Source organism: Arachis ipaensis, chromosome B3, assembly GCF_059453495.1.
Source record: "Arachis ipaensis isolate K30076 ecotype BB chromosome B3, ASM5945349v1, whole genome shotgun sequence".
Lineage (NCBI taxonomy): Eukaryota > Viridiplantae > Streptophyta > Magnoliopsida > Fabales > Fabaceae > Arachis > Arachis ipaensis.
This window is the reverse complement of record NC_142438.1, coordinates 37,372,302-37,387,986: the sequence shown is the minus strand read 5'-3', so window position 1 is coordinate 37,387,986 and position 15,685 is coordinate 37,372,302. Positions and strand designations below refer to the sequence as shown.

Sequence of the window (15,685 nt, the reverse complement as noted above, 5' to 3'; positions counted from 1 at the left end):
CCAAGATCCAAGACAAATGTAAAATGAAAATTGAAAGCAATGAAAACAAGAAATTAAAGTTCACTCAAGTTCAAAAGCTCTCCGAAAACTATATTGAAAATTCTAAAAAGAAAGCTCTCCCAATAACTTGAATTCTATCCTATTTATACACTTTCCAAAATGATCTTCAAGCCTTGAGTTGGGCCTTTGTTCTTGGTGGAATTGGGTTGAAAGAGGCCTTGGTTGATTGCTCTTTGAAGATTGAAGAAGAACCGAAGTGAACCAATTGAACCGGTTTTTGAAGTTGGCCAAAGATGATCTCAACGTTAGGGTCAAAGTTAGGGGTCTAACTTTGACCCTAACTTTTCATATCAGCAAGCTAAATTCCCTGGTTTGGACGTTGGTGCCAACGTTAGGGGTCTAACTTTGACCCTAACGTTGGCAATGCTTGGTGTGAGTGGCGCCAACGTTAGCCTCCAAGTTAGGGGGCTAACGTTGGCGCAAACGTTGGCTTATTCCCCCATTGTGGTTCATGTGCCAACGTTAGTGCCCAGGGGAGAAACTCTCAAGTTCCAACGTTAGCCTCCAAGTTAGGGGGCTAACGTTGGAGCTAACGTTGGCTACTTCCAGGGAGTGATTTACATGCCCAACGTTAGCCTCCAAGTTAGGGGGCTAACGTTGGGGCTAACTTCATGCAACCCGGTTCAATTTTCATTTATTCCATTGTCCTCTCTTCACTCCTTGCCATTCCTCTTTGCTTCAACCTTTCTCCAAGCCTTCTTCACCTATCATTGATCAACCAAACTAATCAAAGTTTTGCTCAAAATCATGAGGTATTCAATCTTCCACAATATGCAACAATTATAGCTCAAAACCTCATGAAATGGCATGAATTCACATATGGTTGGTTCAATCAAGGGGAACATGAAAATCTACTCAATTAGCTTGCTTGTAGCTCAAGAAAGTGCATAATTCTAATGAAAACTAAAGAAAAAGACTAGCTAAAATGGGCTAAGATGACTTGTCATCAGTCTGTCACTACTCCCAACAATCGTGAGTTTGAAGCTCGTCACAGCTATTCAATCCTTGAATCCTACTCGGAATACCACAGACAAGGTTTAGACTTTCCGGATTCTCATGAATGCCGCCATCAATTCTAGTTTATACCACGAAGATTCTGATTAAGAAATCTAAGAGATATTCATTCAATCTGATGTAGAATGGAGGTGGTTGTCAGGCAAACGTTCATGGATTGAGGAAGGTGATGAGTGTCACAGATCATCACCTTCTTCATAGTGAAGCGCAAATGAACATCTTAGATAGGAACAAGCGTATTTGAATGGAAAACAGAGATAATTGCATTAATTCATCAAGACGCTGCAGAGCTCCTCACCCCCCAACAATGGAGTTTAGAGACTCATGCCATCAAAGAGTACAAAGTTCAGATCTAAAAATGTCATGAGGTACAAAATAAATCTCTAAAAGTTGTTTAAATACTAAACTAGTAACCTAGGTTTACAGAAAATGAGTAAACTATGATAGATAGCGCAGAAATCCACTTCTGGGGCCCACTTGGTGTGTGCTGGGGCTGAGACTTAAGCTTCTCATGTGCCTGGGCTGTTTTGGGCATTCAACACCAGGTTGTAACCTGTTTCTGGCGTTAAACTCCAACTTGTAACTTGTTTCTGGCGCTGGACGCTAGACTACAACATGGAACTGGCGTTGAACGCCAGTTTACGTCATCTATACTTGAGCAAAGTATAAACTATTATATATTGCTGGAAAGCCCTGGATGTCTACTTTCCAACGCAATTGAAAGCGTGCCATTTGGAGTTCTATAGCTCCAGAAAATCCACTTTGAGTGCAGGAAGGTCAGAATCCAACAACATCATCAGTCCTTTTTCAACCTAAATCAGATTTTTGCTCAGCTCCCTCAATTTCAGTCAGAAAATACCTGAAATCACAGAAAAACACAAAAACTCATAGTAAAGTCCAGAAATGTGATTTTTAATTAAAAACTAATAAAAATATACTAAAAACTAACTAAATCATACTAAAAACTAAGTAAAAACAATGCCAAAAAGCGTATAAATTATCCGCTCATCACAACACCAAACTTAAATTGTTGCTTGTCCCCAAGCAACTAAAAACAAATTAGGATAAAAAGAAGAGAATATACAATGAATTCCAAAAACATCTATGAAGATCAGTGTTAATTAGATGAGCGGGGCTATTAGCTTTTTGCTTCTGAACAGTTTTGGCATCTCACTTTATCCTTTGAAGTTCAGAATGATTGGCATCTATAGGAACTCAAAATTTAGATAGTGTTATTGATTCTCTTAGTTCAGTATGTTGATTCTTGAACACAGCTACTTTATGAGTCTTGACCGTGGCTCTAAGCACTCTGTTTTCCAGTATTACCACCGGATACATACATGCCACAGACACATAACTGGGTGAACCTTTTCAGATTGTGACTCAACTTTGCTAAAGTCCCCAATTAGAGGTGTCCAGGGTTCTTAAGCACACTCTATTTTTTTTTTGCTTTGGACCTCAACTTTAACTGCTCCGTCTCAAGTTTTCACTTGACACCTTCACGCCACAAGCACATGGTTAGAGACAGCTTGGTTTAACCGCTAAGGCTAGGATTTTATTCCTTTAGGCCCTCCTATCCACTGATGCTCAAAGCCTTGGATCCTTTTTATTACCCTTGCCTTTTGGTTTTAAGGGCTATTGGCTTTTTGCTCTTGCCTTTTGGTTTAAAGAGCTTTTGGCTTTTTCTGCTTGCTTTTTCTTTTTCTTGCTCTCTTTTTTTTCGTATTTTTTTTTCTCTGCAAGCTTTGTTCTTCACTGCTTTTTCTTGCTTCAAGAATCATTTTTATGATTTTTTAGATTATCAAATAACATTTCTCCTTTTTCATCATTCTTTCAAGAGCCAACAATTTTAACATTCATAAACAACAAATTCAAAAGACATATGCACTGTTCAAGCATTCATTCAGAAAATAAAAAGTATTGCCACCACATCAAAATAATTAAACTATTTTAAAATTCGAAATTCATGTACTTCTTTTTCTTTTTCAGAAAACAATTTTCATTTAAGAAAGGTGATGGATTCATAGGACATTCATATCTTTAAGACATAGACACTTAGGTACTAGTGATCATATAATAAAGACACAAACATAATTAAACATGAAGCATAGTAAACGAAAAACAGGAAAATAAGAACAAGGAGATTAAGGAATGGGTCCACCTTAATGAGGGTGGCGTCTTCCTCTTCTTGAAGAACCAATGGTGCTCTTGAGCTCCTCTATGTCTCTTCCTTGCCTTTGTTGCTCTTTCCTCATAGCTCTTTGATCTGCAGTCAATTGCTCTACCACTGAATTATGGAAAAACAAAAGCAATGCTTTTACCACACCAAACTTAGAAGGTTTGCTCGTCCTCGAGCAAAAGAAGAAAGAAGTGGAGAAGATGGAGGAGATGGATGTGTGTGAATGGGTGGGTTTGGGAGGGAAATGGTTTAAATTTGAATGGTGAGGTAGGTGGGGATCCTGTGGGGTCTACAGATCCAGTGGGGTCAAGGATTTAGCATCCCTGCTCCAATTAGGCGTACAAAATGCCCTTACTGTGCAATCCTGGCGTTTAACGCCAGACTGCTGTATGTTTCTGGCATTAAACGCCCAAATATAGCCTGTTTCTGGCGTTTAACGCCAGACTGATGCTTGTTTCTGGTGTTAAACGCCAGCTTGGTGCTTGTTTCTGGCGTTAAACGCCAGACAGATGCTTGTTTCTGGCATTTAAACGCTAGAATGATCTTCCTCCATGGTGTGCTATTTTTCATGCTGTTTTTCATTCTGTTTTTGAATTTCCATTTGTTTTTGTGACTTCACATGATCATCAACCTAAAGAAAACATAAAATAGCCATGGAAAATAAATAGATATAATTAAATAACATTGGGTTGCCTCCCAACAAGCGCTTCTTTAATATCAATAGCTTGACAGTAAGCTCTCATGGAGCCTCACAGATAATCAGAGCAAGGTTGGGACCTCCCAACACCAAACTTAGAGTTTGAATATGGGGGTTCAACACCAAACTTAGAGTTTGGTTGTGGCCTCCTAACACCAAACTTAGAGTTTGACTGTGGGGCTTTGGTTGACTCTGCAGTGAGAGAAGCTTTTCATGCTTCCTCTTCATGGTTACAGAAGGAGAACCTTGTGTCTTATAGTTTGCAATGTCTGCAAACCACAGAGCTTCCTGAATAGCAAACAATTGCTCATCCGGAAAGGTTTCAGAGATCTCAGTAGGAGGGAGGGATGCTCCTGCTACTGGTTCTATCCGGGACAGGTGATCAGCTACTTGATTCTCTGTCCCTTTTCTGTCTCTTATTTCTATATCAAACTCTTGCAGAAGCAACACCCATCTTATGAGCCTGGGCTTTGAATCTTGCTTTGTGAGTAGATATTTAAGAGCAGCATGGTCAGTGTACACAATCATTTTTGATCCTACTAAGTAGGATCTAAACTTGTCAATGGCATAAACCACTGTAAGTAATTCTTTTTCTGTGGTTGTGTAATTTTTCTGGGCATCATTTAAAACACTGCTAGCATAATAAATGACATGCAGAAGCTTGTTATGCCTCTGTCCCAATACTGCATAAATGGTATGGTCACTAGCATCACACATTAGTTCGAATGGTAATGTCCAGTCTGGTGCAGAAATAACAGGTGCTGTGACCAGCTTAGCTTTCAGGGTTTCAAACGCCTGCAAACACTTTGTGTCAAACACAAATGGCGTGTCAGCAGCTAGCAGATTGCTTAGAGGTTTTGCAATTTTTGAAAAATCCTTTATAAACCTCCTATAGAATCCTGCATGCCCCAGAAAGCTTCTGATTGCCTTAACATTGGCAGGTGGTGGTAATTTTTCAATTACTTCAACTTTAGCTTGATCCACCTCTATTCCCTTGTTTGAAATTTTATGCCCAAGGACAATCTCTTCAGTCACCATAAAGTGACATTTTTTCCAGTTTAAAATTAGGTTGGTCTCTTGGCATCTTTTCAGAACAAGTGCTAAATGGTTAAGGCATGAGCTGAATGAGTCTCCAAATACTGAAAAGTCATCCATGAAGACTTCCAGAAACTTCTCTACCATATCAGAGAAGATAGAGAGCATGCACCTCCGAAAGGTTGCAGGTGCATTACACAGACCAAAAGGCCTTCTTCTGTAGGCAAACACTCCAGAAGGACATGTGAATGCTGTTTTCTCTTGGTCCTGAGGATCTACTGCAATTTGGTTGTAACCTGAATAGCCATCCAAAAAGCAGTATTATTCATGACCTGCTAGTCTCTCTAGCATCTGGTCTATGAATGGTAAAGGAAAATGATCCTTCCTGGTGGTTGTATTGAGCCTTCTGTAGTCAATACACATACGCCACCCTGTAACTATTCTTGTAGGAACCAGTTCATTCTTTTCATTATGAACCACTGTCATTCCTCCCTTCTTAGGGACAACATGGACAGGGCTCACCCAGGGGCTATCAGAAATAGGATAGATAATCCCAGCCTCTAGTAACTTAGTGACCTCTTTCTGCACCACCTCCTTCATGGCGGGATTTAGCCGCCTCTATCGTTGAACCACTGGCTTAGCATCATCCTCCAATAGGATCTTGTGCATGCATCTGGCTAGGCTAATGCCCTTAAGATCACTTATGGACCACCCAAGAGCTGTCTTATGTGTCCTTAGCACCTGAATTAGTGCTTTCTCTTCCTGTGGCCCTAAAGCAGAGCTTATGATTACAGGAAAAGTGTCACCTTCTCCCATAAATGCATATTTCAGGGATGGTGGTAGTAGTTTGAGCTCGGGTTTAGGAGGTTTCTCCTCTTCCTGAGGAGTTTTTAGAGGTTCTTTTATTTCCTCTGGTTCCTCCAGATCAGGCTGAACATCTTTAAAAATGTCCTCTAGCTCTGATTCGAGACTCTCAGTCATATGGACCTCTTCCACCAGGGAGTCAATAATATCAATGCCCAGGCAGTCGTCTGATGTGTCTGGATGTTGCATAGCTTTGACAACATTCAACTTAAACTCATCCTCATTGACTCTCAGGGTTATCTCCCCTTTTTGGACGTCAATGAGGGTTTGTCCAGTTGCTAGGAATGGTCTTCCTAGAATGAGAGTTGCACTCTTGTGCTCCTCTATTTCCAACACTACAAAGTCAGTAGGGAAGGCAAATGGCCCAACCTTGACAATCATATCCTCAATTATGCCTAATGGGTATTTAATGGAGCCATCAGCAAGTTAAAGACAAATCCGGGTTGGTTTGACCTCTTCAGTCAAGCCAAGCTTTCTGATAGTGGATGCAGGGATTAGGTTGATGCTTGCCCCAAGATCACATAGAGCTGTCTTGGTGCAGTTACCCTCTAATATGCATGGTATCATAAAGCTCCCGGGATCTTTAAGCTTTTCTGGGAAGCTTTTCAGAATGACTGCACTGCATTCTTTAGTGAGGAGAACTCTTTCAGTTTCTCTCCAATCCTTCTTATGGCTCAAGATATCTTTCATGAACTTGGCATAAGAGGGTATTTGCTCAAGTGCCTCTGCAAACGGAATCTTTATTTCAAGAGTCCTGAGATAGTCTGCAAAGCGGGCAAATTGCTTATCCTGCTCCTCTTTGCGGAGTTTTTGAGGATAAGGCATCTTGGCTTTGTATTCCTCAACCTTAGTTGCTGCAGGTTTATTTCCTGCAGAGGTAGGTTGAGAAGCCTTTTTGAGGGATTTATTATCAGCACTTGCAGGTGTCTGATCCTTCACTGGCATTTGAAAGCCAGGGTTGGAAGCTGGAGTGGCGTTAGACGCCAACTCCTCATCTGTTCCTGGCTTCTGAATGCCAGAACTGTGCTTCCTTTGGGAGTTCAACGCCAGTTCCTTGCTTGTTTCTGGCGTTGAATGCCAGTCTTGAGCATGGTTTGGGCGTTCAGCGCTAGCCTTCCACCAAATTTCTGGCATTTTAGGGCCAGAATTATTTTTCCCCGGGCTCTTACTGTCCTCAAATGGAATTTGGGTAGTTTGCTCATTTCTTGGCTTCCTGCTGCCTTGAGGTGGGGTATTTAATGTTTTTCCACTTCTTAATTGAACTGCTTGGCATTCTTCTGTTAATTGTTTTGACAGCTGCTGCTTTGTTTGCTTTAATTGTTCTTCCATATTTATATTAGCCATCCTTGTCTCTTGTAGTCTCTCCTTGAATTCGGCTAACTGTTTTGTTAGAAAATCCAATTGCTGATTGAATTCAGCAGCTTGTTCTGCAGGATTGAGTTCAGCAGTTACTGTTTTAACCTCTTCTTTCGTGGAAGGGTCACTGCTTAGGTACAGATGCTGATTTCTGGCAACTGTATCAATGAGATCTTGAACTTCTTCAATTATCTTTCTCATGTGGATAGATCCACCAGCTGAGTAATTTAGAGAGATCTGAGCTCTTTCTGTAAGCCCATAATAGAAGATGTCTAACTGAACCCACTCTGAAAACATTTCAGAGGGGCATTTTCGTAGCATCTCTCTGTATCTCTCCCAAGCATCATAAAGAGATTCATTATCTCCTTGTTTAAAGCCTTGGATGTCCAGCCTTAGCTGTGTCATCCATTTTGGAGGAAAGTATTGATTCAGGAATTTTTCTGTCAGCTATTTCCATGTCCTTATGCTAGCCTTAGGTTGGTTATTTAACCACCTCTTGGCTTGGTCTTTTACAGCAAATGAAAACAGTAATAATCTGTAGACATCCTGATCTACTTCCTTATCATGTACTGTATCAGCAATTTGTAAAAACTGTGCCAGAAACTCTGTAGGTTCTTCCTATGGAAGACTGGAAAACTGGCAGCTTTGCTGCACCATGATAATGAGCTAAGGATTCAACTCAAAGCTACTGACTCCAATGGAGGGTATGCAGATACTACTCCTATATGAAGCAGTAGAGGGGTTAGCATATGACCCCAGAGTCCTTTTGGACTGTTCATTTCCACTTAGATCCATGATGGAGAAAGGGAGATGATGTAATAAAAAAAATTATTTTTATTTATTTATTTATTTATTTATTTCGAAAATAAAATAAATTAAAATAAAATAAATAAAAACGGGTGAAGATTTTAGAAAAAATGAGGAGAGAGAAAGTGGTTAGGAAGTTTTGAAAAGGATATGATGATTTTTGAAAAAGGTTTTAAATTTTGAAATAAAAATCTGAATTTTAAAGGTAAATTTCGAAAATTTGCTTTAAAATAGAGAGAAAATATATTTTTGAATTTAAAGAGGAGAGAGAAAAACAATAAGATAGCACAAGATTTAAAATTTTTAGATCTAATACTCCTTGTTTTCGAAAATTTTGGAGGGAAAACACTAAGGAACACCAAACTTAAAAATTTTAAGATCAAGACACAAGGAAAACTTAAGAACACTTTGAAGATTTACAAGAACACAAGAACATGAAGAAAGAACACCAAACTTAAAATTTTTAAAAAACCAAAATAAGATTTTTCAAAAACCAAAGAAAAATCAACAAGAAAACACCAAACTTAAAGTTTGGCAAAAGATTTAATGTAAAAATTATTTTTGAAAAAGAATTTTAAAAAGAAGATACCCAATTTACCAAGAACACAGACCAACGCTCTAGCCAAATGGGCAGTAAATGTAACACTTGTTTTGAAAAATATCTTTAATAACTAAGAAAAAATATTTTTTTTATTTTTATTTTTATAATATTTTTTTTTTTTAAAGAATATAAAAGACTCTGACCCAAAAGACAAAATTTTCCTAATCTAAGCAACAGGATTCACCGTCAGTTGTTCAAACTCAAACAATCCCCGGCAACGGCGCCAAAAACTTGGTGCACGAAATTGTGAATCACACGTTTCACAACTCGTACCACTAACCAGCAAGTGCACTGGGTCGTCCAAGTAATACCTTACGTGAGTAAGGGTCGAATCCCACGGAGATTGTTGGTTTGAAGCAAGCTATGGTTATCTTGTAACTCTTAGTCAGGATATAATATCAATAATAACTCTTAGTTTTAATTGTAAAAAGTCAAAGGGCATAAAACAAATACTTGTTACTCAATAATGGAGAATATGTTGGGGTTTTGGAGATGCTTTGTCTTCTTTATTTCAGTTTTTCTCTTGTACTCCTCTTCACACACGCAAGGCTCCTTCCATGGCAAGCTGTATGTAAGGTGTCACCGTTGTCAATGGCTACTTCCCGTCCTCTCAGTGAAAATGGTCCAAATGCTCTGTCACAGCACGGCTAATCATCTGTTGGTTCTCGATCATGTCGGAATAGAATCCCTTGATTCTTTTGCGTCTGTCACTACGCCCAACAATCGCGAGTTTGAAGCTCGTCACAGCCATTCAATCCTTGAATCCTACTCGGAATACCACAGACAAGGTTTAGACTTTCCGGATTCTCATGAATACCGCCATCAATTCTAGCTTATACCACGAAGATTCTGATTAAGAAATCTAAGAGATATTCATTCAATCTGATGTAGAACGGAGGTGGTTGTCAGGCACATGTCCATGGATTGAGGAAGGTGATGAGTGTCACAGATCATCACCTTCTTCATAGTGAAGCGCGAATGAACATCTTAGATAGGAACAAGCGTGTTTGAATGGAAAACAGAGATAATTGCATTAATTCATCAAGACGCTGCAGAGCTCCTCACCCCCAACAATGGAGTTTAGAGACTCATGCCGTCAAAGAGTACAAAGTTCAGATCTAAAAATGTCATGAGGTACAAAATAAATCTCTAAAAGTTGTTTAAATACTAAACTAGTAACCTAGGTTTACAGAAAATGAGTAAACTATGATAGATAGCGCAGAAATCCACTTCTGGGGCCCACTTGGTGTGTGCTGGGGCTGAGACTTAAGCTTCTCACGTGCCTGGGATGTTTTGGACGTTCAACGCCAGGTTGTAACCTGTTTCTGGCGTTGAACTCCAACTTGTAACTTGTTTCTGGCGCTGGACGCTAGACTGCAACATGGAACTGGCGTTGAACGCCAGTTTACATCGTCTATCCTTGAGCAAAGTATGGACTATTATATATTTCTGGAAATCCCTAGATGTCTACTTTCCAACGCAATTGAGAGCGCGCCATTTGGAGTTCTATAGCTCCAGAAAATCCACTTTGAGTGCAGGAAGGTCAGAATCCAACAGCATCATCAGTCCTTTTTCAGCCTGAATCAGATTTTTGCTCAACTCCCTCAATTTCAGCCAGAAAATACCTGAAATCACAGAAAAATACACAAACTCATAGTAAAATCCTTTTTCGACGGCAGATTACCTTCCAAAAGTGCTCCTGCTTTCAGTTACCCCAATTGCCATCCAAATACCCAAGCCATTTAGCAACACACCGTCAACAACAAACCGAAAACCCTAACTCAATCATACCTAATCCTTCATCAGTTCTGGAATGAGATTTTTTTTTTTTTTATTTTCTAGCAAAAATTAATTTGATTCTCTCTCTAATAATCCTTCAAAAAATTTACCTTCTCACTTAGTTTTTTTACCGTCATGCATTAACAACTCCTAGCTAAAAATCCAAGCCCAACTAGTTTTCCACGTGTAAATCACAGATTGGAGAGCAGCATGTAACCATTGTAGCCACCATAATACTGTAGCCACCATCTATCTATCTCTTTTATATTTATAGAATGGATATCGCTGGGAAGATAATGGACTATTTGTATAATGTGTACAATGAGTTATTGAGTTATAAAATAAACATCTCCCATACTATCTAAAATAACCATCCGAGTACTAGAGATAATAAACATTTTTCCAAAATCTTAAACTGATTTTGGGGTTCACTTTAATAGTAACACTAATGGTTATATTTCTAATATTCCATAAACCTCCATTATACACATTGTACAAATATTTCATTGGCTCCTCATACTTTCCCTTATAGAATATAGTATAAAGGAATTTCATCTATTCTGTAGAATGTTACTAAATATAGTTACAAATGAATATGCTTATATGCACTTTCTGATTTCCGTCTCATGAGGCTGATGCTTTACTTTTTTTTAGGGAGTTTGAAACTTCAATTCCCTATTGGTATTGACTATGGTCAGTTTATTCCAGCCCTTGAACTCCGTAAACTGAAAGGTAAGAGTTACATTGCGCGAAAGTGCCATGATCAAACATTTTATAGTCACTGATTATTATTCCTTGATTTGTTGTTTCCGTTCTCTGTGCTTTGCTGATAAATGTGCATCACTGAGATCAGTTTATGCTATAATCTAATAATGGACATGTAATATTGAGTGTGATTGACTGTAGTCTTGATAAAGGAATTCCCCTCAAGATCTGGGCATTTGAAAAGTTCCTCGAGGAGAATCCACGTGGTAAAGTTGTCTTGCTGCATAAAATGTTGAAAGTTAACTTGATTAAAGAGAGATGAGTCATCATGAGTAATGAGACACAATTGATGATGAGGTTGCAATCAGATTCATGCATGCATGTATGACTTTTTATGCAAACAAAAGACCGTAGCATGCGCAGTTTAGGAGGTGAGCTATGCTATAGGAGTTATACTAATTAGCTAGCACATTGACAACGTCTAAAAGTTAGAGATACTACTATTGAAGGTCATGCGCGCTATACTATTGTATAATTCCAGAAAATCTATGACACATACGTGACTATATTATTGTCAAATTAAATAACTTGATGATTATGGAGGGATCTTTCTACTACCTTTTAATTAATAAAGCTACACCTGCATAGAATAGCCTTTGCATTTCACATATATGACTATACGAAATCCGCTAAAATTATAAGTAAAAACATTTAATACACCTCTGCCATCCAATTAGATGTGAGATCATAAAATAAAACTGAATATGTTCAATTAAAACTATGAAATTAATGACGGTGCTGATGGCTCCTCTCCATATATAGCTCTTATAATATTCATGATCTCTCTTTCTTTAACCTGAGTTGCGATCAGGGTAGAACTAGATTGAATTTTAGGAAAAGGTCAAAAATTAGTTTTGTAATAAAAAAAAGTAAAATAAAATTTTTAAGAGGAGCTAAACTAAAATTTGTACACAATTTATAAAAAAAAAAATTAAAGTTGTGGGCTTGCCCCCTTTGGTTACATGAGGCTCCGCCCCTAGTTGCGATTTGTTCTTAGTTTTAAGACTCGAAAGAATAATGTACAATTATCATATTACGCTAGATTGGCGTCCATTCCAGTGAAACTTTATTATGGTCATAAGTTCGTGTAGTGTATGTGTAATGCAGCAGCAGTGACTAAAATGATTAAAAAGCAGCTTAATATCTATTAGCACTGATTAACTTTGAATAATTCAATATCGTATCGGATATTATTCACATGTCCGTGGCGGATATTATCCAATTCGCAGAGCCATCAGATCGGATCAGATCCGATCTGTACTAGGATAGAATCGAATTGCGGATTTAATAGTAATATCCGCAGATCCGATCCGCAAATTCGCATATTCATACGTCTCATATAAATAACATAATTTAAGAAAGTAAACCTTAATGTGATATGAATTTTAGTATGTTATTTTATAAATTTTATAATATCTTGTTTTTAATTTTTTATGTTATACTTCAACTTAGAATAATTAAACTTAAATCTTGTGTTATTATTATTTTTTTTTTTGTTATTCAAGAGAACTTTTATTGATAATATTTTAAAAGTAAATAGACTCAAACAGGTAAAAAATGAATTTTATGGATATTTTTTGTAAAAATAGCTAAATAGAATCTTAAAATTTTTTTTTTAATTATGCGGATATACCCAATATTCGATCCGATCCGGCCTAAAAAAATGCGGATATCGTATCCGATCCGATCCGATGAGTACATTGCGGATCGGATAAAATTTTAGACTATATCCGATCCGATCCATATCGGCCTAGGCATCTCCATAGTCCATACAATATATACATAGTTAAATAATAAATACTAGCTAGATAGTCTAATTAAGCTAGAATGCGTGAGACGAGAGGGATGAAATGTTAGTTGTTGCCTTGTTGGTTAATTTTAGTTGTTATTTAACATAAAAGATATAGATGTCCCACGGCCACCACATAACCAAACTCCTTTAATTTGAGGCTTTTATTAACACATACACATCTTTAATTAATTAGCACTGGTCGATCATCATCAATACTCAGTACCCACAACACAACATACACTAGTACTACATACTAGTTCATAATCTCACTCTCTCTATATATATATTGGAACCCAGTAAGAGAGAGAGTGAGTGAGTACAATATAATATCCCTTTAACTTTAGAAATGAAGTACATGAAGGAAGTAGAAGGAAAAAGCATCCATGATTGGAGAATGAGGAGGAGAAGAAAGGAAAGTATATGGATTCCGGGAGCAGTGATAGTGGGAGGAGGGCCATCAGGGGTGGCAGCAGCGGCATGTCTGAAGCAGAAAGGTATCCCATCGGTGATTCTGGAAAGGGCTGATTGCTTGGCATCAATGTGGCAGCTCAAGACCTACGACCGCATGCGCCTTCATCTTCCTAAGCACTTGTGCCAGCTCCCTCTCATGCCATTCCCCTCCAACTTCCCCTCTTATCCAACCAAACACCAGTTTGTTTCTTACCTCAAGGCCTACGCTGATCATTTCGACATCAAGCCGTGCTTTGGAAAGACTGTGGTGAGTGCTGAGCTTGATGACAGAATTGGGCACTGGAGAGTGAAGACGGAGACGCAAGACGAGTACGTCAGCAAGTGGCTCATAGTGGCCAGCGGAGAGAACGCGGAGGAGGTGGTGCCTGAGGTCGAAGGGATGGATGAGTTTTCAGGACCCATACTTCACACAAGCTCGTATAAGAGCGGAGCCATGTTCAGTGGGAACAATGTTTTGGTGGTTGGTTGTGGAAACTCAGGAATGGAGGTTTGTTTGGATCTATGCGAACATAATGCTCGCCCATCCCTTGTCGTTAGAGATTCGGTAACTAATTAACTAACTAAATAACTACTATTCATAATTTGGATTTGCTAATTATATATGTATGTGCAGGTGCATATCTTGCCGCAGCAGATGTTTGGGAGATCAACATTTGGAGTGTCCATGGGGTTACTGAAATGGTTCCCAATAAACGTTGTGGATAAGTTCTTGCTTGTAATGTCGCACATCATGCTTGGGGACACTGCCCGATTCGGACTTCAACGTCCCAAACTTGGCCCTCTCCAGCTCAAGAACTTATGTGGAAAGACACCAGTCTTGGATGTTGGAACACTTGCTCACATCAAATCTCGAAAAATTAAGGTTTGCCGTGGAATCAAACGACTAACACGCCATGCGGTGGAGTTCGTTGATGGCAAAATAGAGAATTTTGACGCCATTATTCTCGCAACGGGATACAAAAGCAACGTACCCTTATGGTTAAAGGTGCTCAATTAATTAATTAAATTCATCTATCTGTTGCGTATGTATGTATATATGCTAATAACTAACTAGTTAAGTAATTAATTTAGCCTTAGTTTTTTATGATCAGGGAAGCGACATGTTTTGTGAGAAAGACGGGTTTCCGAGGAAGCCATTCCCAAATGGATGGAAAGGTGAAAATGGACTTTATGCCGTGGGTTTCACCAAACGTGGCCTTCTTGGTGCATCCATTGACGCTATCAGAATTGCACAGGATATTGCACATTCCTGGAAAAAAGAAGGATATTGTACCCTCCCAATTCCATGATTAATCTTGAATGTTTCACGCTCGGCTAGCTAGCAAGACAAAAATCATGTATATATATATATATTCCCACTTTCTATTTATACAAAATTAAATATACAGTTTTGTCTCCGTATACTATAGTCCAATTTCAACGTATACCGTAACTGCAGGCGCAGAAGAAAAGAAAAAGGCACAAATAAAATGCGTGCGCCACAGATCAGATCCCTTTGTACGTTGATCCATTCAAGAAAACATTGATTAGGGTTAAGTTAATTACTATTTACGTACTCTTAATTTGGTGGGTTGAGATTAAGTTAAATTAAGTCGGTGTTTAATTAACATATTACAATCAGTAGTTAGCTATTAGCTTGAATTCCATACATGTACATTATGATTGTCATATCTACCTAGCTGCTAGCTACTAACTAGCTAGGTTGGTAGTTGAATTTTTAATTAGGACAGAGGGGCTGCTATATAAGCTAGCTTCCTATATATGGTTCTCAATAGCCTCTGCTCATTGGTGCTTGCATGTATATACATTTTTTTTTTTTATTCCGTCATGAGAGACACACATCAATTTGACCTTCTTCTGCAAAATTTCTGGTTATAAATAATAATTCCGTGATTTGGTATATATCCTTGTAGTTAACTTGGAAGAGGTCGAGGGTGAGGGGGGGGGGACCAAGAATGAAAAAGCTATTGTTGAAAACAATGATAAAGGTGGCAATTCGATCTATAAAATTGAATTAGGCATGTATGCTAATCTTGTCAATGGCATTTTACATGTTTGATGAAATAATTAATCGAATATATACTAACTTTAATAATATTATTGGGTGTCTTTTCCATCGTGCGTGGTCAGGAACTCGGACCACCTTGGTTTCTTCAAGGTCTACAACAAAATATGATTCAACTTTGCATTGCCAACGTACACTTGCATATTGGATGGATATAGATTGATATAAATAAATGATTGATAAGTTAGGGTTGAAAATTG

At 38.3% G+C, this 15,685-nt stretch overlaps 1 protein-coding gene across 3 annotated transcripts; it reads left to right on the top strand.

Annotated features, from left to right (window-relative positions):
• The first annotated feature begins 13,081 nt into the window (after positions 1-13,081).
• Positions 13,082-15,038, top strand: LOC107634376 (indole-3-pyruvate monooxygenase YUCCA2-like). 3 transcript variants are annotated; one of them, XM_021118743.2, is made up of 4 exons: positions 13,084-13,964; positions 14,034-14,405; positions 14,512-14,757; positions 14,859-15,038. In XM_021118743.2, the coding sequence occupies exons 1-3, from the start codon at positions 13,296-13,298 to the stop codon at positions 14,707-14,709; spliced, it is 1,239 nt and encodes a 412-aa protein (XP_020974402.1). In that variant the 5' UTR covers positions 13,084-13,295; the 3' UTR covers positions 14,710-14,757; positions 14,859-15,038. The 3 variants fall into 3 exon arrangements, with proteins under 3 accessions (XP_016193380.1, XP_020974402.1, XP_016193379.1); XM_016337894.3 differs by lacking the exon at positions 14,859-15,038 and having other exon boundaries at positions 13,082-13,907; positions 14,512-14,803; XM_016337893.3 differs by lacking the exon at positions 14,859-15,038 and having other exon boundaries at positions 14,512-14,803.
• Positions 15,039-15,685: the final 647 nt, after the last annotated feature.